Here is a 27,635-nt window from a genome sequence, read left to right on the forward strand (position 1 = left end):
ATTTTTTTAGAGCCCTCTTCCCTGTAACAGTGTAAAGTCCAAGAGCACTGAAGGCTGCCCGTAACTGCGCCGTCATACTGCAAGTGAAAGCCAGTCAGGTCAGGAGTGACACAGATGAGATGAGGATTTTCTGAAGGTACGTTATAGCATTTTTGTATATATCCACAGTTATTCTTTAAGAATGTATAACTCTGTTGTACTGTTTCCAGGAAAAAAAATCCCTGAAAATGTAGAATGTGCTATGTTACCTTTGCTCTTCCTTCTTGGCTATCGGAAAATAAATTAATGATTTGATATTGGGAAGAACTTCTTTAGTGAAAGGGTTGTTAGGCATTGGAATAGACTGCCCAGGGAAGTGGTTCAGTCATCATCCCTGGAGGTCTTTAAAAGACGTTTAGATTTAGAGCTTAGTGAAAAGAAAGATGGTCAGAAGTACACATACACTTGTTGTCATACGTTGTTTGTCTGTGACAGAAAGTAAGCCAAGGCATAGCAAGGCATGAATGGAAAATCAATGAGGGGAACAATTCTTTCCTCTGTTTCTCATAGGGGATTTCTCCTTCCAAGAGTCAGTTCACTTTGCAGAAAATTTTCACTTGCTCAGGGTGGGTACTCCTGTTGCAGAAGAAGACACTGCTTGAAACTGTGTTTCCACAAAGTTATTTTCAAGTCTTTTTGTCAGCTGTTTGTGGGAGTTTCTGTTGCTTTCAGAAATGCTGAGACGGGAAGTATCTTACCTCTGCAGTGCTCTTTCCTATCATGGTTACTTTGGGCATTAATTGTCCTGAGGAGGACTTATGTCTCTGGGCCTGGGACTTAAAGTATCTCCATGAGGAGAACATGTTTCTCAGTGTCCTTCCTGAGACTGTGTACAGAGGTTTACATGCTTGAGCAAGCAGAGCCGCTAACTCACCTGCAGGGGTGCAGTTCATACCTCTGCCATGGAGGCCTGGCATCTTTCGGGAGGTCCTTGGTTACTGGAGACCTCCTCAGCAGCCTAGCAGGTCTGACTCAGTAATCCATGAGACCTGGACACTGAAGGCTCCTCTTCAGGGTTCCTCTTCCTCCCTTCAATAAAAGTACACTTGTGAGCTGAAGCCCTGTTTCCTATGTGATTGCTCCTATGCTTACATTGTACGTTTTCATCACTTGTTCTTCAGAATAAGGACGTTTCTGAAATTGCATCCTCTGGGACTATGCTGTTGTCTGGGACTGGCTTTCTTTCAAATTTCTCTTCAGATCTGATGCTGTAACTAGGTGGAGTTCTGTGCTGCCTTTTCTGTCTGGAAAATCAATGTTATGATATATATAAGTGGTGTGTTTTTGGGAAATATGTCACTGAAGCTAGAGTTTGTGCCTCCCCTGCAGGTTGCAAAAAGCACATATCAGGAAATCAGAGTTCAGACATGACAAAGAGAAGGTTCTTCTGAGATGGGTTGATAAGAGTTGCCTACATAGAGGCACATACATTCAATATCACAAACACATCCTTGGAGTTTTATTCTTTGTTAGGAAAGGAATACGGGGGTGGCCTCTGAGGGATGAGACTAGTGTCTGCCTTATGCCAGACAGAGCCTGTTCCAGCCAGCTAAAGGTGATGGAAACTGAAGGCCATGGAGAGGGAACATGATGAGCAGTTCTGGGAGAAGAGCTTATTTTATAATCAGATAATTATAAAAAAAGAAGAGATCAGCTTCCATTAGAACAGAGACATGTCTTTGAGCACAGGTTGTTGTTGTTTCTTAACAGAAACAAAAGTGGCAGCAAACAGAAGGAGCACACTTGAATCAATGCAGGAGGTTGTTTGGAGAGACTCTTTTCTGTGAAGATAGTGAAAAAGATGGAGAAGGAACTAGGTAAGCAGAGGAACCCCCAAGAAGGACTTCAGCTCCCTGAACACAAAGCCTGGTCCACCGGGAAACCATCTTGTGAACTTTTCCTCGGTGTGTTCTCAAAGGAAGGAGCAGCATGAGCCCCCTGAAACCTTCCCAGCATGGGCTGCTGCACTTAGTCTCTGGGGCACTTCATAGAGCATCAAGGCCCTGAGAGCATAATTGGAGCTCCATGGTAGGATACATTGGTCCAAACCCAAGACATTGCTATTACGCCCATGTTTCACAGGACCCTAGGGTTCTTGGGATGCTGACATGACCTGTTCTTCCCCGAAAGCTGTGCAAATACGTTCTTGTCCTTCCTTCAGGGAAAGTCTTGGCTAAATGTTATCTTTCCTATCTTTTCATATGAACCTTATGTTAAGAACCTGAGACCAAGATACCATGTGTCCAAGAGCTAAGGAAAAGATTTAAGTCTCCAAGTGAGTACACAGGATCCCACTCCTTTTGACCTCGGTCATCCTTGGGAACGTCTCGGGTGGGGTGGATCAATGTGGAGAGAAGTGATCACCTGTGGGATCGAATTCTCTGAGCTAGTTATCCACAGAAGCCCTTCCAATCCACAGCAGAGGGCTTTGCCTTTGGGAAAAGACAGATTTCAGGCTAGGGGAACACTTTGCTGCTGTCAGGCATGACCTACTCCAGCAGAGTGTACTGCTGTGGCAGGGAGTGGAAAGTTTTCAAAGAATGAGCTCAGAGGAAGATGCTGGGAGGGGTAACAAGTCATTGAAAGATTTACCTTCTTTGTTGTATGATAAGGAGGACTGTTTCAAGCCTTTGTGGGACTTCCCTCATACAAGTAGTGCAAGCCAAAGGGGTCCCCCTTTGAATTTTTAATGAGGTATTGAGCCACAGGTGACAGCCAAGTCCTTGTGGATAAGGCAAGAATCTAACCAAAGTAATGATTTCCTGAGGAACAGCAAGGTGTGAGAGTGGAGCTCAGCTGGGATGGCCACCATGTCATTCAGCTGATTATAAAATCAAAAGAGATCAGCTTCCATCAGAACACACACTGGACATGCCTTTGAGCACAGGTTACTGTTGAGAACGCCTCTGTCTCAAAGAGCTTGTTCTGGGAAGTGGAAGCATTCAAGCGGCAGACAAAAAAAAAAAAAAAGTGCTTGGGTAACACAAAGATCAACCTTGGACCATTCCCAGGGTTGGTCGAACATTTCAAGGGGGAAAACCTGTTGTGCAGAGGAGAGCAAAAGCTAAGAAAAAGGATGGGAATTTTTTACCTGCCCGTGGCTCATACTGTTGCTCCAGCTGAAACAAGCAAACATATGGCAACCAGAGACACATAAGAGAGACCAAACAGGGAATCACAGAATCACGCAGAATCACAGAATTTCTAGGTTGGGGAAACATAGGATTTCAGAGCCTTTGGACATTGTCCTTGCAGAGAGGAGGTCTCAAAGTCTTCGGTGTGCTATCAGCATCTCAGCAATTCTTTCTTCACAGAAAAGAAAGGGGCAACTAGGAACGTCCCTGAATCGATGAAGAAGACTATGGAGATTCCCCATTGTGTGAAGATAGTGGAACAAACAGAGAACAAGACAGGTGAGCAGAACCATTCCCAGGCAGGCCTTCAACTGCCTGAAAGCAAAAGCTGGTCCACAGGGAAACCTTCCTGTGAACTCCTCTGCAGTATGTCCTCAAAATAAAAAGCAGCATGAACCCCCTGACACTATAAACCCCCCTTCTTGTGGTGAGGGGCCCAAAACTGAACACAGGATTCAAGCTGCATCCTCATCAGAGGGACAATTTCTTCCCTAGTCCTGTTGGCTACACTATTTCTGATAGAAAATAGGGTAGATTGGGATGGATTGGGTGGATTGATAAGTCTGAGTATATCCATCTTCTGTGGGACGGGGTACTTAGCAATGTGGTCTCCCTTCCAACCATCTACTTAGAGAGTCCCCAAAGAAAGAGTATGCTGAGTGTGGGCATCTGTCTGCAGGACGAGCACACCATATGCTGCGGAGGTTCTGGGGCAGTGGTATAGTGTTGCTGGTGGTTTCGTTGGTGGCGGAAGGCTTTGAAGCAGGAGCGATAGTGTCTGGAGGCAAAGGGAAGCGCAGAGGCTGGGAGCAGTGCACTTGTCTTGGGATGAATGAGAAGGGCACTGCTGGGTCCCTTCCTCTGCTTCCCGGGGTCCCGTCCTACCTTGAAATCCCCAGTGCTGCTTCACGGATCCTACTTCACTGCTGGGAAGGTCTCCAGCAAGGCCAGCTTTCATAGATCTGGAATCTTTGTAAGGGCTTCTCCAGAGGTTTGCACCTCTCTGGCCACACTTTGGGAGAGGTCGTGTCTCCCCTGTGCAATGCAGACAGTTCTAGCTCGGTGGGCACACAGGGCTCGCGCATCCTCCGCCTCCGCCCACGCTCTTTGTGCACTTGCTGCTCCTTCTGGGATGGCAGCTGGTGTGGCATACTGCCAGAGAGGAGGAACCTGTGGAGGTCTGTCATGCTGAAGGCCCTCCCCAGCACTGTGCAACCATTGCTCTTGGAGAAAGCACAGTAAGCCTTCTCCATCGCCTGTCCCGAGCACAAAGCACTCCCCGCTCTGCCTTCAGCTTTACCTGTGCACGTGTCAGGAATGGTCATGCCCTTGGAGAGAACCCATCGGAAGGAGGAGGGGGGAGTTCTGGTTAACCCTCGGGGTGGACCACCATGCAAAAGGAACACCAAAGGCAAGGAAGAGCTCTAGCTTTTGAAGGCATATAGGAGATGAGAGAAGAGGGTCGGACGTCTCTGCACATCGGCAGGAGCTGCCAGACGGTGAGCGAAATAGTTGCTAGCCTTAGCAGAGATGCCTGCTGACCTTTGCCGTGTTCTTGTCTGGAACTTTCACCTTCCCCCACACGGTCCCTACCAAAGTCCTGGATCAAGCACACGTCTTTGACATCGTCCATGTCCTATGCTAGCCCAGTGTACGGCTGCGATTGGTAGTGGAAGGCTTTTGCACGATGAGCTCGTATGAAGACGCTGGGCAGTTGGCATGTCTCTTCTCTTGTTCCTTTTCACTCAGACAGCGAAGGAGGAATCCCTCTCCTTGGCGTGAGGGTCCTATCAAATAGCCAGGTCAAGGCTGTGTGTGAGATTCAATCACTGCACTGGCAAGGGAGTGGACTCTTCCATTGTAAACCGTCTTGCAGGTCGGAGCTGCCCAAAAGCTCTGCTCTCCTATACAGTCAGGGGAAGACTCAACTTGGTTGTGTTTTAACCCTGGCTGGCAGCTAAACACCACAGAGGGACTCACTCGCTCTGCCCAAGAGGGATGCAGGAGAGAATCCAAAAGCTAAAAGTGTAGGAACTTGCGTGTTTGAGATAACGTCGGTTGAACAGGTAAAGCCCAAACTCCTTTCTCATCCTCAGTCCAAAACTCAGCACCGTACTAGCTCCAATAATGAACATTAACACTATCCCAGAGAAAACGTGGGCAGCCTTGCAGGGGAGGGCCAAGGCTGACCCGAACTACCCACAAAGAAAATCTGTCCTGGAAGAACAGTGTGTGGAGGGCTGCCTGAAGGGCCCACAGCAGGGAGATGACAGAAGCTTACCGCTCCAGAAATTCTGACTTCCAAGGACCTCCAGCAAGTGCTTTGTCACATCAGCTATCCCCATGCAAATAAGCTGGACCCCAGGCTGCCAGTGTGCAGTGCAATTTCCCAGCACAGAGCAGGACAGCCTGCACTGTGTGGAATGCCCTCTTTCCTATGCTGTAAGGCAAGATCTTCTCTTTCCTCTGCTCCTTCCAGGGGGGAGTGCTTGCAAAGAAAGTTCTTCCCTGGACAAAGGCTTGGAAATCAGCAGAGCTGGGGCCCCCTCTGCGGACGTGGCTTTGGTTTGTGAGGAATGGGTTTCCTCTGAATTTTAATGAGGGCCATCAGCTGCAGACGAGAGCCAAGTCCTTGTGGATAAGGCAAGGAACTAACCAGAGTAATGATTTCCTGAGGAGCAGCAAGGTGTGAGAGTGGAGCTCAGCTGGGATGGCCACCATGTCATTCAGCTGATTATAAAATCAGAAGAGATCAGCTTCCATCAGAACACACACTGGACATGCCTTTGAGCACAGGTTACTGTTGAGAACGCCTCTGTCTCAAAGAGCTTGTTCTGGGAAGGGGAAGCATTCAGGTGGCACACAAAGAAGCCCGTGCTTAAAAACACCCAGATCGCACTTGGACCATCTTCCAGCTCAGTATGGTATTTCTAGGGGGAAAAGCCTTTTGCGCAAAGGAGAGGAAAAGCTAAGGGAAAAGGATGGGCATTCATTACCTGCCCGTGGCTCATACTGTTGCTCCAGCTGAAACAAGCAAAAATATGGCAACCACACACGCACAAAAGATACCAAAGTGGGAATTGCCTGGGAAGCATAAGATTTCAGAGCCTTTGGACATTGTCCTTGCAGAGAGGTGGTCTCAACCTCTTGGGTGTGTTATCAGCATCTCAGCAATTGTTGTTTCTTCACAGAAATGAAAGGGGCAAGAAGAAGCCTCCCTGAGTCGATGCAGAAGGTTATGGAGATTCCCCATTTTGTGAAGATTGTGGAACAAACGGAGAACAAGACAGGTGAGCAGAGCCATCCCCAGGCAGGCCTTCAACTGCCTGACACCAAAGCTGGTCCACAGGTGTCGCGTTAAGGGGTGTAGCTGATTAACCGTTTAGAGCCCGGTCGGATTCAGAGTACTGAACCAGTCGGACATTCACCAAAAACACATTAACCGTCTGGGGGTCCAGTCAGACATTCACCAAAAACGCATTAACTGTCTGGGGGTCCGTTCAGACATTCACCAAAAACGCATTAACCATCTGGGGGTCCATTCAGACATTCTCCAAAAACACATTAACTGTCTGGGGGTCTGGTTGGATTCAGAACACTGAACTATCACGGATAACCACCCTCACCCTAGTTGCATTAATGAGAGCTATCACAATGCAATCAAGTATGGTTTATTACAGCAACAGATAATCAGGTTCTTTTGGATTGCCAGCGATAGTGACTGTCTGCAAAAGCAAGCTAGTATGCATGAAATACACAGGTGTTATAGGTGTTACAGATGTTACAGGTGTTATAGGTGTTGTAGGTGTTACAGATGTTACAGGTGTTATAGATGTTATAGATGTTACAGGTGTTACAGGTGTTTACACGTGTCATAGGTGTCACAGGTGTCACAGGTGCACAGCCTAGAAATAAATGTGTTTAAAGGATCAAAGACTCTATAGAGATTTATAAGCAAGTATTCAGATCTCACCCAATGGCGTCCCAATGGGGGGGGGAAGAGAGGCTCAGCCCGTCGACTGATCCCAGGAGTCAGGAGGTCCTAAGGATGTTGTATTTCCTCAGGATGGTATCTCCCCTGACGGTGGTATCTTCCCTAACATCCCCTCTCTCTTGGGCCAATATATATTATTTTCTATCTTTTAGGTGGAGCTTGAGTGGCTCTAGTCAAGCATATCTAAGTTATGATTGGTGTAAAGTTTTCCCGTCTCCGTTTAAAGTAATAGGCTCCGAGAAATTCAGGGCGCATGCTCAGTGAGGGGTTGTCGCACCTTGGAGGCGGGTAGCTTTTGTGATGAAGATGTGTTTTGGTATTATAATGAATGTTAGTTTTATTTTACTAGTTACTTCAGGCAATTACACCACAACAGGGAAACCTTCCTGTGAACTCCTCTGCAGTTTGTCCTCAAAATAAGAAGCAGTATGAACCCCCCTGACACTATAACCCCCCCTTTCTTGTGGTGAGGGGCCCAAAACTGAACACAGGATTCAAGTTGCTTCCTCATTCGAGGGACAATCTCTTCCCTAGTCCTGTTGGCCACACTATTTCTGATAGAAAATAGGGTGGAATGGGATGGATTAGGTGGATTGATAAGTCTGAGTATATCCATCTTCTGTGGGACGGGGGGCTTAGCAATGTGTCCTCCCTTCCAACCGTCTACTTAGAGAGTCCCCAAAGAAAGAGTATGCTGAGTGTGGGCATCTGTCTGCAGGATGAGCACACCATATGTTGCGGAGGTTTTGGGGCAGTGGTATAGTGTTGTTGGTGGTTTCGTTGGTGGCGGAAAGCTTTGGAGCAGGAGCGACAGTGAGGGTAGGAGATGTGGTGGGAACTCTGAAAAGCGATGGCTGGAAGTGGAGAAGCTGGATCACCAAGCAGCCCTGCCTGATTTGGTGAGGTGCAAGGATTGGGCTGGTGACAATGATCCCTGCCAGAGTCAGAGGGATGCTAGTGAAGGGGCATGACCCAAGACCTCCCTCAGAGGCATCTGCTGTGCCACATTGAGGTGGACAGTCCCAGAAGGCACTGCCTTCTAAACTCATGGGTCTTGACGTGACTTGTTTTCTTCTTCTCTGGTGCGCACGGTGGCTGTGCAGAGGAGCTCTGAGCAATAGAGGGTGAGTCTTTCTAATTGCCCACAAGGATTCCCTGAGGGGATACAGGCCTTGGAGGTGGTGAGTGACTACAGCTGCACCAGCAATGGCAGCTGCCCCTGAACCTGCACCACGATGGAGTGAGCCAGTGTGCCAGGGTCAGAGTTCCAACTGGTGTTCCCTACCTTTGGATTTGTCGTAGAAATGCCTAGTGGCCACTAGAGATAAAAAGGGACATTTTTAACGCCAAACTCTCTTGCAGGTGCTAGCTCTGCAGCTCCTCAGCAGGCAGACCCGGTGAGAAGGATGAAGACTCCCCATGCAGGTGAGGGCCTGGCTTCATGCACGCTGTCTGGAGGCAAAGGGAAGCACAGAGGCTGGGAGCAGTGCACTTGTCTTGGGATGAATGAGAAGGGCACTGCTGGGTCCCTTCCTCTGCTTCCTAGGGTCGCATCCTACCTTGAAATCCTCAGTGCTGCTTCACGGATCCTACTTCACTGCTGGGAAGGTCTCCAGCAAGGCCAGCTTTCATAGATTTGGAATCTTCGGAAGGGCTTCTCCAGAGGTTTGCACCTCTCTGGCCACACTTTGGGAGAGGTCGTGTCTCCCCTGTGCAATGCAGACAGTTCTAGCTCGGTGGGCACACAGGGCTCGCGCATCCTCCGCCTCCGCCTGGCTCTCTTTGTGCACTTGCTGCTCCTTCTGGGATGGCAGCTGGTGTGGCACACTGCCAGAGAGGAGGAACCTGTGGAGGTCTGTCATGCTAAAGGCCCTCCCCAGCACTGTGCAACCATTGCTCTTGGAGAAAGCACAGTAAGCCTTCTCCATCGCCTGCCCCGAGCACAAAGCACTCCCCGCTCTGCCTTCAGCTTTACCTGTGCACGTGCAGGAATAGTCATGCCCTTGGAGAGAACCCATCGGAAGGAGGAGGGGGGAGTTCTGATTAACCCTCGGGGTGGACCACCATGCAAAAGGAACACCAAAGGCAAGGAAGAGCTCTAGCTTTTGAACGCATATAGGAGATGAGAGAAGAGGGTCGGACGTCTCTGCACATCGGCAGAAGCTGCCAGACAGTGAGCGAAATAGTTGCTAGCCTTAGCAGAGATGCCTGCTGACCTCTGCCGTGTTCTTGTCTGGAACTTTCGCCTTCCCCCACACGGTCCCTACCAAAGTCCTGGATCAAGCACACGTCTTTGACATCGTCCATGTCCTATGCTAGCCCAGCATATGGCTGCGATTGGTAATGGAAGGCTTTTGCACGATGAGCTCGTATGAAGATGCTAGGCAGTTGGCATGTCTCTTCTTTTGTTCCTTTTCACTCAGACAGCAAAGGAGGAATCCCTCTCCTTGGTGTGAGGGTCCTATCAAATAGCCAAGTCAAGCCTGTGTGTGAGATTCAATCACTGCACCGGCAAGGTAGTGGACTCTTCCATTGTAAACCATCTTGCAGGTAGGAGCTGCCCAAATGCTCTGCTCTCCTATACAGTCAGGGGAAGACTCACCTGGGTTGTGTTTTAACCCTGACTGGCAGCTAAACACCACAGAGGCACTCACTCGCTCTGCCCAAGAGGGATGCAGGAGAGAATCCAAAAGCTAAAAGTGTAGGAACTTGCGTGTTTGAGATAACGTCGGTTGAACAGGTAAAGCCCAAACTCCTTTCTCATCCTCAGTCCAACACTCAGCACCGTACTAGCTCCAATAATGAAAATTAACTCTATCCCAGAGAAAACGTGGGCAGCCTTGCAGGGGAGGGCAAAGGCTGACCCGAACTACCCACAAAGAAAATCTGTCCTGGAAGAACAGTGTGTGGAGGGCTGCCTGAAGGGCCCACAGCAGGGAAACGACAGAAGCTTACCGCTCCAGAAATTCTGACTTCCAAGGACCTCCAGCAAGTGCTTTGTCATCTCAACTATCCCCAAGCAAATAAGCTGGACCCCAGGCTGCCAGTGTGCAGTGCAATTTCCCAGCACAGAGCAGGACAGCCTGCACTGTGTGGAATGCCCTCTTCCCTGTGCTGTAAGGCAAGAACTTCTCTTTCCTCTGCTCCTTCCAGGAGGGAATGCTTGCAAAGAAAGTTCTTCCCTGGACAAAGGCTTGGAAATCAGCAGAGCTGGGGCCCCCTCTGTGGACGTGGCTTTGGTTTGTGAGGACTGGGTTTCCTCTGAATTTTAATGAGGGTCATCAGCTGCAGACGAGAGCCAAGTCCTTGTGGATAAGGCAAGGAACTAACCAGAGTAATGATTTCCTGAGGAGCAGCAAGGTGTGAGAGTGGAGCTCAGCTGGGATGTCCACCATGTCATTCAGCTGATTATCAAATCAGAAGAGATCAGCTTCCATCAGAACAGACACTGGACATGCCTTTGAGCACAGGTTACTGTTGAGAACGCCTCTGTCTCCAAGAGCTTGTTCTGGGAAGGGGAAGCATTCGGGTGGCACACAAAGAAGCGCGTGCTTAAAAACACCCAGATCGCACTTAGACCATCCTCCAGCTCAGTATGGTATTTCTAGGGGGAAAAGCCTGTTGCGCAGAGGAGAGCGAAAGCTAAGGAAAAGGATGGGCGTTCATAACCTGCCCGTGGCTCATACTGTTGCTCCAGCTGAAACAAGCAAAAATATGGCAACCACACATGCACAAAAGATACCAAAGTGGGAATTGCCTGGGAAGCATAAGATTTCAGAGCCTTTGGACATTGTCCTTGCAGAGAGGGTGTCTCAACCTCTTGGGTGTGTTATCAGCATCTCAGCGATTGTTGTTTCTTCACAGAAACGAAAGGGGCAAATAGGAGCGTCCCTGAGTCGATGCAGAAGGTTATGGAGATTCCCCATCTTGTGAAGATAGTGGAACAAATGGAGAACGAGACAGGTGAGCAGAGCCATCCCCAAGCAGGCCTTCAAATGCCTGAAAGCAAAAGCTGGTTCACTGGGAAACCTTCCTGTGATCTCCTCTGCAGTATGCCCTCAAATTAAAAAGCAGCATGAACCCCCTGACACTATAAACCCCCCTTCTTGTGATGAGGGGCCCAAAATTGAACACAGGATTGAAGTTGCTTCCTCATCAGAGGGACAATCTCTTCCCTAGTCCTGTTGGCCACACTATTTCTGATAGAAAATAGGGTGGATTGGGATGGATTGGGTGGATTGATAAGTCTGAGTATATCCATCTTCTGTGGGACGGGGGGCTTAGCATTGTGTCCTCCCTTCCAATCGTCTACTTAGAGAGTCCCCAAAGAAAGAGTATGCTGAGTGTGGGCATCTGTCTGCAGGACGAGCACACCATATGCTGCGGAGGTTCTGGGGCAGTGGTATAGTGTTGCTGGTGGTTTCGTTGGTGGCGGAAGGCTTTGGAGCAGGAGCGACGGTGAGGGAAGGAGATGTGTCGGGAAGTCTGAAAAGTGGTGGGGGGAGGTGGAGAGGCTGGATCAGCAAGCAGCCCTGCCTGATTTGGTGAGGTGCAAGGATTGGGCTGGTGACAATGATCCCTGCCAGAGTCAGAGGGATGCTAGGGGTAGTTGGAAGGGGCGTGACCCAAGACCTCCCTCAGAGGCATCTGCTGTGCCACATTGAGGTGGACAGTCCCAGAAGGCACTGCCTTCTAACTCATGGGTCTTGATGTGACTTGTTTTCTTCTCTGGTGTGCTCGGTGACTGTGCAGAGGAGCTCTGAGCAATAGAGGGTGAGACTTTCTAATTGCCCACAAGGATTCCCCGAGGGGATACAGGCCGTGGAGGTGGCGAGTGACAACAGCTGCACCAGCAATGGCAGCTGCCCCTGAACCTGCACCATGAAGGAGCAGCATGAGCCCTCTGAAGCCTTCCCAGCAAAGACCATGGGCCGCTGCACTTCATCTCTTGGGCAGCTGAGAGAGCCTTACAGCCCTGAGTATATGAATGGGGCTGCATGGTAGGATAAATTGGTCCAAACTCATGTCATTGCTATCAGGCCCACATTTCCTGCCAACATGATATGTTCTTCCCCAAAAGCGGTGCCAATAATTTCTTGTTCTTCTTTTGGGAAAGGTCTTTTCTTAATTTCCTCTTTTATCTCTTTTCATATGAACATTATGCTAAGAACTTGGGACCAAGATCCACAGTGTCCAAGAGCTAATAGTGTTTTATCAACACTTAAGTAAGTATGCAGGATCCCACTCTTCTTTACTGTGGTATTCCTGGGGAACATCTAAGGTGGGTTGTATCACTGTGGACAGAAGTGAGCTCCTCTGGAATCTACTCCTCTGAGCTAGTTTGCCACAGAAGCCCATCCAGTCCACAGCAGACTGAGACTAAGTCCACTGAGACTTTGGGAAGGGATGGATTTGATCCTAGGGGCACACCTCAATGATTTTAGGCACATCCTATTCCAGCAGAGTGTATTGCTGTGCTGGGGAGTGGAAAGCTTTCAAAGAATGGGCTCAGAGGAAGATGCTGGGGGGTGGGGTGGTGGGGCAGGAACGGGTCATTGTGAGATTTCCCTCCATTGCTGTAGGGTAAAGATGAGTGTCTCACCCTTTTGTGAGACTTCCCTGTGACAAGTAGGGCAAGTCACAAGGCCTTCCTCTGCCCAGGGAAGCAATGAACTTTCTTCACCCTATCCTCTCTTGCAGTTGCTATCTCTGGAGCTCCTCATCTTACAGTCCCTGGTGGAAAGAACATGACTGCCCATGCAGGTGAGATCTTGTCTTCATGGATGCTGTCTGGAGGCAAATGGAGGCAGAGACATTGGGAGCAGTGCACTTGTCTTGGGATGTATTAGAAAGGCTGTGCTGGGTCTTTTTCTCTGTCTTCTGGGTTCCCGTCTTTCATTGGAGCCTCCAGTGTTTCTCCAAAGTTTATACTACGGAGCCAGGAAGGTGTCAAACAAGGGCAGCTCTCTTAGAAGTGGCATCCTCATAAAAGGTTCTCCAGAGATTTTAAAGTCTTTGGCCAGGCTTTGGGGCAGGTGAAGTCTCCCCTCTCCAATATGAATTGTCCTAGCTCGTTGAGCACAGAGGGCTCGGGCATCCTCATACCCCTCCCAGCTGTGTTTGTACACTTGCTGCTCCTTCTGGGCTAGCAGCTGGTGTGAGGCATTGTCAGAGAGGACGAATGAGTGAGGTTTGAGGAAGAATGTGGAGGTTTAAAATATAAAATCTAGCCTTCGTGCTGTGGTTTAAACCTGGTGGGGAGCTAAAAACTACACATCTGCTCCCTGATGTTCGTCTGAAATTTTAGGGTAGAAAAGTGGAAAGGTACTAGTGAGAAAGAATATGAGCTGAGACAAAAACTATTTAATAAGCAAGACCTATGCTGCAAGAACAATCAAAGCAAAATAGAGAAATCATTCACTGCTTCTAAATGGTGGGCAGTAGATAAGAAGTAATGTGTCAGACCTTGTATGAATTCCCACTACCCAACACTGTTAGGATCCCCTGCCTGCAAAAAAAAATCTCTTGACATTTCTCTGACTATTCCAAGATGAAATGCTTCCAACTTTAAAAAGACAATGGCCCAGTTCCCAGGAATGAATGTCAGTTTCCTCTTTAATATCTTCATCGATGATCTGGACGAGGGCATCAAGTGCACCCTCAGTAAGTCTGCAGATGACACCAAGTTAGGTGCGTGTGTCGATCTGCTTGAGGGTAGGAAAGCTCTGCAGGAGGATCTGGATAGGCTGCACTGATGGGCTGAGGTCAACTGCATGAAGTTCAACAAGGCCAAGTGCCGGGTCCTGCACCTGGGGCGCATTAACCCCAAGCAGAGCTATAGGCTGGGAGAGGAATGGTTGGAGAGCTGCCAGGCAGAGAAGGACCTGGGAGTGATGGTGGATAGTCAGCTGAATATGAGCCAGCAGTGCGCTCAGGTGGCCAAGAAGGCCAACGGCATCCTGGCTTGTATCAGGAACAGTGTGACCAGCAGGACTAGGGAGGTGATCGTCCCCCTGTACTCAGCTCTGGTGAGGCCGCACCTCGAGTACTGTGTTCAGTTTTGGGCCCCTCGCTACAAGAAGGACATGGAGGTGCTTGAGCGGGTACAGAGAAGGGCAACGAAGCTGGTGAGGGGCGTGGAGAACTAGTCCTACGAGGAGTGGCTGAGGGAGCTGGGCTTGTTCAGCCTGGAAAAGAGGAGGCTCAGGGGCGACCTTATCGCTCTCTATGGGTACCTCAAGGGAGGCTGTAGCGAGGTGGGGCTTGGCCTGTTCTCCCACGTGCCTGGTGACAAGACGAGGGGGAATGGGCTTAAGTTGCGCCAGGGGAGTTTTAGGTTAGATGTTAGGAAAAACTTCTTCACTGAAAGGGTTGTGAGGCACTGGAACAGGCTGCCCAGGGAAGTGGTGGAGTCACCATCCCTGGAAGTCTTCAAAAGACGTTTAGATGTAGAGCTTAGGGAAATGGTTTAGTGGGGACTGTTAGCGTTAGGTCAGAGGTTGGACTCGATGATCTTGAGGTCTCTTCCAACCTAGAAAATTCTGTGATTCTGTGATTCCCAGTGGCTCCTCTCTTTCTTTGCAGGAAGGACCGTGGAGATAAAAATGAGGGCACAGGGAGAGTCGGAGAGAAATAAAAGTGAGAAACCAGCTGAGTTGCAGAGCCAACTGGAAGTCTTACAGCACGCAGCCCCACCTCCAAAGGAAGTGGCCAACAACCAGGCTTCCCTCCAGGACATCTCTGAAAAAATGCAATCTCTGATGACATCTTTGCAGAACGTGGAGGCATCTAGAAAGCAAGACCTTGAGAGCCTCAGAGCAGAGATGCAGGCTACAATAAGCAATGATTTGGAGGCAGCAAAGAGGTCGTGGTCTGAGGAGAACCTGCTGGAGATCGACAATAAACTAGGTGAGCACTACAATCCCCAAAGAAGCCTTTGACCTGCGGTTTAATCCCGGTGGGCAGTGGAACACTACACAGCTGCTCCCTCATGTTCCTCTAAGAGGATGGGGGAGAGAAGTGAAGTGGAAAGGTAATAGCGAGAAAGCACACGAGTTGAGAGATAGACAGTTTAATAGGCAAGGCAAGACATATGCTGCAAGCACAAGCAAAGCAAAATACAGAAGCCCTTCACTGCTTCTGACTGGTGGGCAGATGTTCTGCTATCACAAGGAAAGCAGGGCTCCACCAGAGGCAGTACTTCTTGGGGAAGATCAGTGCCAAAACTGTGAATGTCTCCCCTTCCTCCTTCTTCACCCCAGCTTTTATTGCTGAACAAGGTGTCGTATGGGATCCCTTTGGGCAGCTGGGGTCTGCTGTCCTGGCTGTGTTCCCCCACTGCAGCTTGGGCACCCCCAACACCCTCCCTGGCAGAGCATGATGACAAGCAGAGGGGCCCTTGACCATTGGGAAGCACTGCCCAGAACAACTAAAACATCCGCCAGTTAACAACAACTTTTTCGTCACAAATTCAAAACACCATGTCGTACCAGCTCCAATGAAGACAGGTAACCCATGCCGGACAAAAACAGGATGGCCTCCCGAAGGCAAATGGTGTCATTCGGTGACACCACTGAAAGAGCTAGTCTCCGGAGTTCCCCCCATGGTTGTGAGAAGGACAGCCCTCTCTTTGGGAGAGGTCTTGTGTCCCACTCCACTGACACAGCCCCATGACAGGGTAGTGCCTGCTGGTGGTAAGGGTGTCTCTTGTCTCCCTCCCCTTTAAAGGGATTTGGTTTGGTAGTTTATCTATGATGCCTGCACGTGGTGAAAGTTGCAGGTGGCGTTCTAGGAACCTCCACCTCCAGGCTCCGACACCGTCCCTCTCTTTCTCACTCACATTGCTCATCAACAAAGAGTCATCCCACCCACGGCCCACAGATCCCACCTGGAGAGATGCAGTGGAGCAATTCCTACCCTCCATCCCTCCCAGCAGTACATTGACAACCCTTCAGGCAGGATCCCGGAGCCACTTCTCCTTGTCCATCCCTCTGGAATTCAGTCTATGCAAACCAAGGCTTGGAAGGTGTAAGGACCTTTTCCATTCTGTCCTCCTCCATCCAGAACCCACTTGAAATGCACGTGCCATGAGCTGATGGAGTGACTGCATAAGTTCACATGGGAAGACCAACCGATGTCATCTCCCTAGACTTGTTTAGGGCCTTTGATATGGTCCCACAGGACATCCGTATCTCCATATTGGAGTGTTGTTGGCTATGATGGCTGCACCATACAGGGAATAAGGTAATTGCTTGAAGATATTACCCAGGATTTTGGTCAATGGCTCTGTGTCCAGGTGAAGGCCGGTGATGAGTTGTATCCCTCAGTGGTCTGTCCAGCAACTGGTACTGCTTATTATCTTTATCAACATCAATGCATAGGCAATGGGATCAAATGCTCCCTCAGCAAGTTTGCAGATGACACCAAGATGCATGGTGCATCTGATACATCAGTAGGAAGGGGTGCCATCCAAAGAGACCTGGACAAGACTGAGAAGTGAACCTAAAGAAATTCATCAAGTCTAAGGGCAACGTGCTGCAGCTGGGCCAGGGCAATTCTGCACATGAGCAAAGGCTGGGAGCAGGGCTCCTGGAGAGCAGCCCTGCAGAGAAAGACTTGGGAGTTCTAGAGGACAAAAAGCTTGACATGAGCCAGCAGTGCGCGTTTGCAACCTAGAAGGTCAAGTGCATCCTGGACTGCATCAAGAGAGGAGTGGCCAGCTGGTCAAGAGAGGGGCTTGTCCCTCTCTCCTCTGCTCTTGTGAGGCCTGACTGGGAGTACTGCGTCCCAGTTTCTCGCCCCCAGCACAAGAAGGATTTGGATCTGTTCGCGTGGGTCCAGAGGAGGGCCGCAAAGCTTATCAGAGGGCTGGAGCACCTCTCCTATGAAGCACGGCTGAGAGAGCTGGGGATGTTGAGCCTGGAGAAGAGAAGGCTCTGCGATGACATCCTTGCAGTTTCTCAGTCCTTAAAGTGAGCCTATAAAGGAAATGAAAGAGAGTAACTTTTTTATTATTATGATTTTTTCTTCTCAAGAAGACAATGTCAGGACAAGGGCGAATGGCTTTAAACTAAAAGAGGGGAGATTTAGATGAGAGTTTAGGAGGAAAGTCTTCACAGTAAACGTAGGGAGGCACTGGAACAGGCTGCCCAGAGAAGCTGTGGCTGCCCCATCCCTGGAGGTGTTAAAGACCAGGTTAGATGAGGCCCTGGGCAACCTGGTCTAATGGGTGTCATCACTGCCTATGGCAGAGGGTTCGGAACTGTATGATCCTTAAGCTCCCTCCAAAACCTGATATGTTTAAGATTCTGTAGGATTGATTCTATGAGTATGGGGAAGGAGTCGCTTACAGGGGAAAATTGCCATGAGAGACTGAAAGCCCTGGACGGAGATCTAAGGGGAGGGATCTGGAGTCAAGGCCTTTGGTAAGTTCCACTTCACTTCCACTGGCCAAGGAATGCCCACTCAGTCCTTGTGTGGATTCCTTCCTCCCATCCCAATCTGGCTATCAGTAGTGTCCCCCTCCCATAAAACACATCTAAGGAATGGCACCTTTTGAGCCACAATGTACTCTGGAGGTAAGTCCACATCAGCACAGAAATCAAAAGAGCATTTTCTCTGACTTTTCTAAGACAAAGTGCTCTCCCCCTTTAGAAAGATGAGGACGCACTTGCCATGAAGCGATGCCACTTTCCCAGTGGCTCCTCTCTTTCTTTGCAGGAAGGACCGTGGACAGAAACACCACAAGGGCGCTGGAATCCATGCGGGAGGAGGTGGAGAGGATTCTGACGGAGAAGCTGGCTGAGTTGCAGAGCCAACTGGAAGTCTTACAGCACGCAGCCCCACCTCCAAAGGAAGTGGCCAACAACCAGGCTTCCCTCCAGGACATCTCTGAAAAAATACAGTCTCTGATGACATCTTTGCAGAACGTGGAGGCATCTAGAAAGCAAGACCTTGAGAGCCTCAGAGCAGAGATGCAGGCTACAATAAGCAATGATTTGGAGGCAGCAAAGAGGTCGTGGTCTGAGGAGAACCTGCTGGAGATCGACAATAAACTAGGTGAGCACAGTAATTTGCAAGCAGGCTGACTCCCTAAAAGCCAACATTATCCTGTAGAGACATCATCCAGTGAGAAAGCCCTCACTTTCTCCTAAAATGTGATCAAGAAATACGTCGCTTTCTTTGGGGGAGGCTCTTCCCATGTGTCCCTCACCATTTAGACAGTTTCAATGCCGATAAGGTTTCTGGAGGTTGTAAAGTTCTTTCTTCTCTCCCACTTTTTTGAAGGGATTGTGTTTGGTGAGCTCTCAGTGATCTGTAGCTTTGGTGAAGGTCTCTGTTGGGGCTCTAGGAACATTGACCTTAACAACCCACTACTGTTTCTCCCTTTCACTTACTCATCTTCCTCATCAACATACAGTCTTCTCTCCCACGGTCCACCATCCTGCCTGGAGAGAGACAGAGTAGGGCAATTCCTAGTCTCCATTTTACCTGGAAGACCTATCAGGCAGGCTCATAGGGTGTCTGTGTTTTCTGTATTCCTCTGGAACTCAATTCATACAGGCAAATGTAAGGGAAACATAGACTCATAGAATATCCTGATTTGGAAGGGACCCATAAGGATAATCAAATCCAGCTCCTGGCACCGCACAGGTCTACCCAAAGGTATAGACCATGTGTCTAAGTGCAAAGTCCAATCGCTTTTTAAATTCAGACAGGTTTGGTGAAGTGACTACTTCACTGGAGAGCCTGTTCCAGAGTGCAACCACCCTCTCAGTGAAGAACCTCTTCTTGATGTCCAGCCTAATCTTCCCCTGCTTCAGCATAACACCATTCCTGTGGGTCCTATCACTCGTGTTTAGAGAGAATAAGACACCTGCCTCTCCTATCCCCCTCGCGAGGAAGTTGTAGACAGCAAGTAGGTCCCCCCTCAGCCTCCTCTTCTCCAGGCTGAATAGACCAATGTTCTCAGCAGCTCCTCAGCCATATTCCCCTCTAGGCCCTTCATCATTTTTGTTGCCTTCCTCTGGACACTCTCTTTAATTTTACATCGTTTTTGTTCTGTGGTGCCCAGAATTGCACACAGTACTCGAGGTGAGGCCGCACCAGCGCAGAGTAGAGTGGGACAATCATCTCCCTCGACCAACTAGCAATGCCGTGCTTGATGCACCCCAGGATACGGTTGGCCCTCCTGGTTGCCACTGCACACTGCTGGCTCATATTCAACTTTCTGTCAACCACAATCTCCAGATCCCTCTCTGCGGGGCTGCTCTCCAGTGTCTCGTAGTCCAGTCTGTACGTAAAGCCAGGGTTGCCCTGTCCCAGATGCAGGATCTGTCACTTGCTTTTGTTAAACTTCATGCAGTTGATGGTCACCCAGCCATCCAATCTGTCCAGGTCTCTCTGCAAGGCCTTTCCACCCTAATCAGAGTCCACAACTCCTCCAAGTTTGATGTCATCAGCAAATTTGCTCATAACACCTTATAGTCCTGCATCCAAATCATTTATAAAAACATTGAAGAGGATTGGCCCTAAAATGGAGCCTTGAGGGACCCCACTAGTGACTATCCACCAGCCAGAAGTGGCCCCATTAACCACAACCCTTTGAGCCCTGCCCATCATCCAATTGCTCACCTATCGTATGATGTTTTTGTTTAGCTGTATGCTGGACATTTTATCCAGTAGGATCCTATGGGAAACCATGTCAAAAGCCTTGCTGACATCCAAAAAAATCACATCAGCTAGGTTCCCTTGATCAACTAGATGGGTGATCTTATCATAAAAGGAAATCAGATTTGTTAGGGAGGACCTACCCCTCAGGAACCCATGTTGGCTGGGACCAATGACCGCATTGTCCCCCAGGTGCACCTCAGTAACTTCAAGAATCATCTTCTCCATAATTTTACCAGGCACTGTCGTGAGACTGACAGGCCTGTAATTGCTAGGGTCTTCTTTCTTACCTTCTTGAAAATTGGCACAACATTTGCCAGCTTCCCGTCCACTGGGACCTCTACAGTTTCCCAAGATTGTTGAAAAAAATAATTGAGAGTGGTCCCGCAATGACATCAGCCAGCTCTTTAAGCACCTGGACCCATGGACTTGTATGGATCCAGGCAGAGCAGCAAATCCCGCACATGTTCAGGGTTGGTTGGGAGTTTGTCATTCCCACCATCATGGTCCTCCAATTCAAGGCACCCACAATTCACAGAGGGAATTAGCACAGGAGGCTGAGAGGCTCAGAGAAAGTGCTAGAAGTACAGTGTCTGGACTCAGCTCTGTTTCTCTTCTTTGGATAAGGAGTGCACCATCAGTCCTTGTGTGCATTTGTGGATTCTGTCCTCATTACACCATCTCACCCAGCAACATGTCCTTTTCTGATGAAAGATAAAAAAACAAACCACAGGTCACAATCTGCATGTTTTATGCTACAATATGCTGTAAGGCTGTGGCATTGAAATAAGACCTGTCTCTTCTTGGTCCTTTCTAAAAGGTTAACAGTCAAGTCTATTCCTCACAGGTGACAATGGCAGTGTACCACGGTGGTACTATAAGCAAGACAAATTTATAGGTCCCAGAGACCTTTCCTCCTTACAGAAGATATTCTGTCCTCTGCTAGAAATGGTCCTTATGGGTATGATACCACAGACCAAAGCAGGGAGAATGAGATAGATAGTCTCAGACTGATAAGTCTGAGTATATAGGACATATAATTGATGTACAAAGTGAGAGCTCTGAATGGGAGAGGTGATTCTACAAGGGTTGTCCTCACCTATAAGGCAAGGCTGTTCTACCACAGCATGCATTCAGCAAGGATGGTAGGAATTTCTGACAGGAGACAGCAGAAGCAGATCACAGAAATGTTGACTTCAGAATATAGATTGTAGCTATTGCCCAATTAACCGGTGAAGCAGGGCAACTGGTGAGAAAAGAACCTCAAGGAAAGAGAACACCATTCCCTGGGAAGAAGGGAACTTGAAAGAACGGTTTTTATTTTATTTTATTTTATTTTATTTTATTTTATTTTATTTTATTTTATTTTATTTTATTTTATTTTATTTTATTTTATTTATTTTATTTTATTTTATTTTTCATTTCAGTGAACACCCAGAGGAAGATTGGTAAGTGTGGGTGTTCAGTATATAATGTCCATAGATGCCCATGGAATCAAGCTCCATCGTGGAATGAGGACCGTGCAAGGGTTGGGCCTCTCCTGGGCACCTGGGCTTTCTTTTTCCCCACTGTTCATTTGGCATGACTGATGGGATTTTCTCATAAGGTTAAGGATGCTGATTCAGAATGGGTTCCCTAGTGAAAGCTCAGTGGCATTATGGCTGAGAGAAGACTATAAGCATGAAACTGTGAGGGAAAGCAAAACCAGGGAAGGGGATCACTGTCCCCTGGGAAGTAGAGAGCAGCTGCAATCCTGTCCAGGTGTGAGCCAGAAGGGAAGTGTAGAGAGGTTTCGGTGGGGACACAGGACCCATGCCTCAGTGCCCAGGGTAGTCCTGCCTCTGTACGGGGGTTGGTGGAGGTTGAGTGTGGGGAGCAGCAGAGAGGACAGTGGGGTGGGGATCTCCCAGCATTGGAGCTGGATGCTATACTGCCCAGAACCCAGGGATCCCTTGTTCCCCCTGCTGGCAGCAGCTCCTGCCTGGCACAGCCCTCATTTCTCTTCCTTCTCCTCACTTGTATTTGCAGAGGAGCTGCAGGCACCAGGCAGGATGCAGGGGGATGCAGACATGATGGGTGAGTACGTGCAGAGTGCTGCTCCCATGCCTCTGTGCATGGGGCAGCAGTGGCTGGGTGCAGGTGCTGGTGGAGGATGAGTGTGGCTTGCTGAAGGCTTCCCATTCTCTTCCACCAGACCTTTTTTGGGACAGGATACTAAGCATTGTGTCTTCCCTTCTCACTCTCTTCTTGCAGAGTCCCTGAAGAAGGAGAACGGTAAGCATGTCTGTCTGCCTGAAAGCCAAGCACAACAGCTGATGTGTAGTATTTTGGGACATGCTATAGTGGTCCTGTGTGGAGGAGTCTTTGGAACACAAGCAAGAGTGAGGGAAAGGGATTTGGAGAGAAGCCTGAGAAGTGGTGGCTGGAGCTGGAGAGCCAGGTCCACTGAGCAGCCGTGTTTCCTTTGGATGGAGTGCAATTCCTGTCAGAAACTGGAGACACCTGTTTGGAAGAAGTTCTTTGCTCCCATAATCTTGATGTTTAACTTATGGATAATTTTTTAATTTTTTTTTTTTTTAAATGTTCATTGACCCTGATTGCATGTATTTGGTAAGATTAAAACTGTCACTAAAGTTAAGTGGAGGGTGGAAGTATCAGGGATGGAGCAATCCTGGTCTATTTTTTGTCCAAGCATGCAATCAGAGCAGATGCTGTGATGGTCTTATATCTTTTGGGACCTCATTGCTTATTGGGCTCCCTTGTGAAAGCTCATTGATCTTGATGCTGAGTCAAGGCTTAAAGCAGCACCTCAGGAGAGCAAGTAGCCCACAGAATGTGAATGCCAAGCTCTGGGCCATAGAGAACTGCCAGGCTGAATTTGCAGTGGGCGGCAGCAAGAATGTGTAGTGGTGCTGTGTTAGGGCTACTGCAGCTTCTGATGTGAAAGTGTCTGGCCAAGGAGAGCTGCTGTGTCCTTCAGCACCTCAACTGCTAGCAAAGGCATGAAGCTGTCATAGCCTTACAGGCAGCAATGTTTCAGGCCATGTGTGCCAGTCAGGGCCATTGCCCTGAGATATAGTGAGCAGCCTGGAGGATAGTGGGGTTCTTCCAATGTTGGCTCTTGATTTTGTACTGCCCAGAGTCCAAGTGTCTTTCAGATTCTCCACAAGCTTTCTGTGTGGCAATACAGTCATTGGAGATCATGAGGACGGCTTTTCCAGGCACCTGTCCATGCCTTGGTCTCACTGTTCCCGCTGGTGCTCTTTAGCTTTGGCTTTGCCAAGGCAGTGCCCCTTAGCCACTTGTAGACTGTTTTCACATTTCTTGTTTTGGTGCTGCAGGGCTCCACTAACAGAAACTGTGGACTTCCTGATTATCTATGCCTGATGTATGTAAACAGTTGTTTTCCTCTCTTGATTTTTTCTTCTTTACCATGGAAAGTTAAATAGCATTCTGATTAGCTTTCTGACCTGTAGAAGAGACATGGTACTGTAGAAGAGCATGGTCTTCTACTAACAGCATAGGCTGTTATATGTCAGTGGACGCTTGGTCTCCTGAAAAACACAGTTTGCATCCTTTTCTTGTTTTCCACAGAACTGCTGCATGCACAACGGTACAAAGGTAAGAAATGAGAACAAAACTTGCTGAATTCCACTACTTGGATCTTCAATACAGTTCTTTAAAAAATTTGCCCTTCTCAGGTAACAGTTCCGAAACTAAAAGCATAACAGCAAAATTTGTTTCTGAATCTCTCTTATTTATTTGCTGTCCTGGAAACTCTGCAATGCCATTGTTTACTGCTTCTGGAACGTAATATAATTTCTTCTCCAGAAGAAACTGTGTTGCACTTTGAAAGGAGAGGCTCATTTCAGGGTGTTTAGCTCCAGCTTTTCTACTGCCAAGGGTGTGCTAACATGGTGTATGTGCCAGTCTTGACCAATAGAATTTCTCCCCATTCTCATACAAGAGGATTTTGTGGTCCTAATTTTACTCAAAGACAAGTTCTGTGTGTAAGCATGCCTCTTATCCTGTCGTCGCCTTTATACAGTTTCAGTGATTAAGGCAAAGGCTTGTAATCTCCTTACTTTCCTTTTTGAAGCTACATGCCATTTTGTCCTGGTTTCAGTTAGCACAGAATTAATTTTCTTCCTAGTAGCTGGTGGAATGCTGTGTTTTGGCTTAGAATGAGAAGAGTGCTGATAACACCCCGATGCTTTAATTGTTGCAGAGCAGTGCTTATACTAAGCCAAGGACATCTCAGCCTTTGCTCTGTCCTGCCAACGGGCAGGCTGGGGGGTGCAGTAAGAGCTGGGAGGGGACAGACCCAGGACAGGTGACCCAAACTAGCCAAAGGGGTATTCCATACCATCTGACGTCATGCTAAACAATATATAGGGGTGGCTAGCCGGGGGGAGGGGACCGGACTGCTCGGGGTTAGGCTGGGCATCGGTCAGCGGGTGGTGAGCAATTGCATTGTGCATCACTTGTTTGTACATACTATTATTACTTTCGTATTATCACCATTGTATCATCATTATTATTATTGTTATTATTATTTTTGTTATTTTTTTTCCTGTCTTATTAAACTGTCTTTATCTCAACTCACGGGCTTCACTTTCCATTTCTCTCCCCCGTCCCAGAGAGGGAGGGGGGAGGGTGAGCGAACGGCTGTGTGGTGTTTAGCTGCCGGTCGGGTTAAACCACGACACATTTACAGGGAAGTGTCTCTATGAGTGTTAAATTTGCTGAATATTGGCCTCTCTCTCAATGTGCCATAGATGAGACTAGGAGATCTGGGGTGGCAGAAGGTGGTGGTGGTGGGGGGGTCCTGTTCAAAGAAACTTCCTAGGGCCTATCATAGTGGAGATCAAGACATGGCAGGAGAATAATAAATGCACAAGGTCAACCAAGAGAAAGCTTCAAAGCAGTGATCTTGTTGCCCTTTCCTACTTAACAAATGACTTGACTATTGCAGTTGATGTCACCCTTGATGCTGACACGGCTCATCCGAGGCTGCAAGTGTCAAAAGACGGGAAGAGTGTGACTGACACTGGTGCAATCAGAAGGGTGCCCAGCAAGAAGGAGAGATTTGATTCCCACACTTTTGTGTTGGCAAAGGAAGCTTATGCATCTGGGAGACTCTACTGGGAAGTGGATGTTGGAAAGAGGAGAAACTGGATCTTGGGTGTTGCCAAGAAGACTGTGACACGCAAAGGGACTTTGGTTCTTTCTCCTCGGAATGGCTTTTGGGCCATAGGGTTGGCAGATGGGCGAGACTATTGGGCTTACACAGATCCTTGGACCCGTTTGACTGTGGGTGGTAAACCACGTAAGATTGGGATCTTCCTGGATATCTCAGCCAAGAAGCTGTTATTTTACAATGTCCACCAGAAGACTGCTTTGTATATTTTTTCCTTTCACAATGACTGCAGCCAGGAAGTGAATCTCTTTCCTTTCTTCTCAACAGGTCCCACTGCAACACAGGTTGACACTGAGCCTCTACAAATAGCACAGGGGTTTGATGATGATGAGAAGTGAAGGGACAAAGTGAGAATGCTCAGATAATGCATGGCTGAAATCCAGAGCCTTGGTTCTGACTACGTTGTATTTAATGCCATGCTTTTTGCCACCAAATTAAAACCTAAAAGCTAATTCATAAAAGATGGTTTAACCACTACTTCCTATGCCTTCTCTGATCCACTTCTGTAGGAAGACCTGGATTTCAGGTCACTGAAATACTTGTGATATATATTTGTGCAAAGGTGATCTACTGTTCTAGAGTGGGAGAGCATTCTAATGAGCAGAACCAAATCTTCCTGAAAATACAGTCCTACCCTCCTTGTTTTGGGATGTAGTTTTGTGCTGGGAGAAAAATATGAAATGAAGTAAGAAAGAGTGATTTTTCCTGTGATGCTGAGTGCTCTGATGTTGTTCTGTCTTTCTTCTTCTTACTGATAATTTGCTGATCTAGAGGGATTCAAAGCCACACTGGAAGGATATCACAGGAGTGCCAGACAGCTATGATTATAGCTGAGATATAAGATTTTTTTCTATTTCAAATGCAAAGCCATTATCAGAATCACAGAATCACAGAGTTGTAGGGGTTGGAAGGGACCTCAAGAGATCATCTGGCTAGTGATGGGGAGGGGACATCATTAGGGCAGCTGACCTAAACTGACCAAGGGGATGTTCATGCCATATAATGTCACACTCAGCAATAAAAGGTGGGAAAGGGGAAAAAGCGGGGGGCTGTCAGTGTGGAAGCATCTATTCTCCCGAAAAGCCACTATGTGTATTGAGGCCTTGCTGCCTTACTTCCCACGATGTGGTTGAACATTGCTCATTGGTGGGGAGTAGAGAGGAACTGCTGTTCTCTCTCTGTGCTCCGGTGAGGTCTTTGCCTTTTTTTTTTTTTTTTTCCTCTCCCTTTTCCCTTTAATTAAATCATCTTTATCTCAAATCTTGAGCTCTTTGTGTTGTATTTTCTACCCCTTCTTCTTTGAGATGGAGGAGTGAGAGAGTGTCTGTGGTGGAACATAGCTGCCTACCCACATAAAACCACCACAAGTCCAAAAAATGTTCAGGGGAATTTGCAAAGTATAAATAACCTTACTATTTTAGTGAGCAAGGACAGAATTCACACATGAAAATCAAGACAGCCAAACTTTCCATGTTGATGAGTTTGCTCTCAAGCTTTGTCCTTCCTGCCATTTCTAGATTCATGCATTTAATCCTTTTCTCTCATCAAGAGACAGTGAATACATCCGCAAGAACACTGACAATTTACAATACCTGTACAAATTCTCCCTTGCACAGTTTTCAGAAGAGCTTGTGGCAGAAGGAGAATGTCTTTCCCTTCCTCTGTGTTGGGAATTCCTCCTGCTAGAACACCCTCTCCTGGCAAGTCTATCATTAGCCCAAGAGGCACTTCACACAGTCAGATGTCAGGATGCTGAGAATCCTTTTGATCACCCCTAGCTCTTTGCAGATAGTAATGGGAAAGTGAGCAGAAATCACTTACCTCACAAAACCTTTCAAACCCCACCATTCTCATGACATTGAAAACCAAGCCTGGTTTTTGGTCATTTTTATGAAAGTTAAATTTACAGTCAGGGTCAAAGAAGCAAAGACACATATTGGAAGCAAGGAAGCAATGGCAGGCAAGGAACTGAAGATATCTGGAAAGATGATGCTGGGAAGCGCTAGATTAAAATGCACTGGTTAAAGTCTCATAAATAGGAACCAGTGTCAAGAAATGCTACGTTTACTGGAAAGTCTTTTGCAAGTAGGAGAAAAACAATTTTATTTTAGATAAATGGCAGTTGCAACTTCTTGTATTTTTGGCAGATGCGATGTTACAGCTCAGGGAATCATAGAAACATAGAACCATAGACTGGCTTGGGTTGGAATGGATCTTAAAGTTCATCTGTTTACAAATCCTGCACCAAGGACAGAGATGACACCCCTTAGATCAGGTTGCCCAGGGTCCCATCTAACTTGACCTTGAACCATCATCATACAAAGATACGGTCCTGGGCAATCTGCTTTAGGTGGACCTGCTTGAGCAGTGGGGTTTGATCAGATGACCTCCAGATGTACATGCCAACATCAACCTTTCTGTGATCTGTCATTTCTGTGGCAAAAGCCTGTAGATACTTCAAAGCCAAATAATGAGCACAGCTTCCATTTCAGGTAACACAGGACTTAACAAAAATCAGATCAACTAATTCCAACCCCCTTGTCATGGAATGGGACACCTTTCACTAGACGAGGATGCTCAAAGCCTGTGGTGGAGGTGA

General features: G+C 48.0%; 1 protein-coding gene across 15 annotated transcripts; it reads left to right on the forward strand.

The window, feature by feature from the left end:
* Positions 1-25,747, forward strand: LOC311425466 (uncharacterized protein). Of its 15 annotated transcripts, none has more exons than XM_084501335.1 (16): positions 1-136; positions 1,750-1,856; positions 2,258-2,314; positions 5,850-5,969; positions 6,365-6,463; positions 8,530-8,592; positions 11,032-11,130; positions 12,336-12,392; positions 12,868-12,930; positions 14,752-15,075; positions 17,887-18,225; positions 21,264-21,284; positions 21,865-21,912; positions 22,090-22,110; positions 23,431-23,457; positions 24,812-25,747. In XM_084501335.1, exons 2-16 carry the CDS (start codon positions 1,841-1,843, stop codon positions 25,372-25,374), a joined length of 1,917 nt encoding a protein of 638 aa, XP_084357461.1. In that variant the 5' UTR covers positions 1-136; positions 1,750-1,840; the 3' UTR covers positions 25,375-25,747. The 15 variants fall into 15 exon arrangements, with proteins under 15 accessions (XP_084357461.1, XP_084357468.1, XP_084357472.1 ...); XM_084501340.1 differs by lacking the exons at positions 1-136; positions 5,850-5,969; positions 6,365-6,463 and adding exons at positions 2,807-2,926; positions 3,354-3,452; positions 4,923-5,049 and having other exon boundaries at positions 1,782-1,856; XM_084501342.1 differs by lacking the exon at positions 21,264-21,284.
* The last annotated feature ends 1,888 nt before the right edge of the window (positions 25,748-27,635 follow it).

This window comes from Aythya ferina (assembly GCF_964211825.1).
Source record: "Aythya ferina genome assembly, chromosome: 31".
In the NCBI taxonomy this organism is placed as follows: Eukaryota; Metazoa; Chordata; class Aves; order Anseriformes; family Anatidae; genus Aythya; species Aythya ferina.

Excerpts from the sequence above, each read along its gene's own strand:
- LOC311425466 (XM_084501335.1), top strand. Across the intron at positions 2,315-5,849 it reads GAAAAGATTTAAGTCTCCAA|GAGCAGCAAGGTGTGAGAGT; the intron begins GTGAGTACACAG and ends TGATTTCCTGAG. Across the intron at positions 8,593-11,031 it reads GATGAAGACTCCCCATGCAG|AAACGAAAGGGGCAAATAGG; the intron begins GTGAGGGCCTGG and ends GTTTCTTCACAG.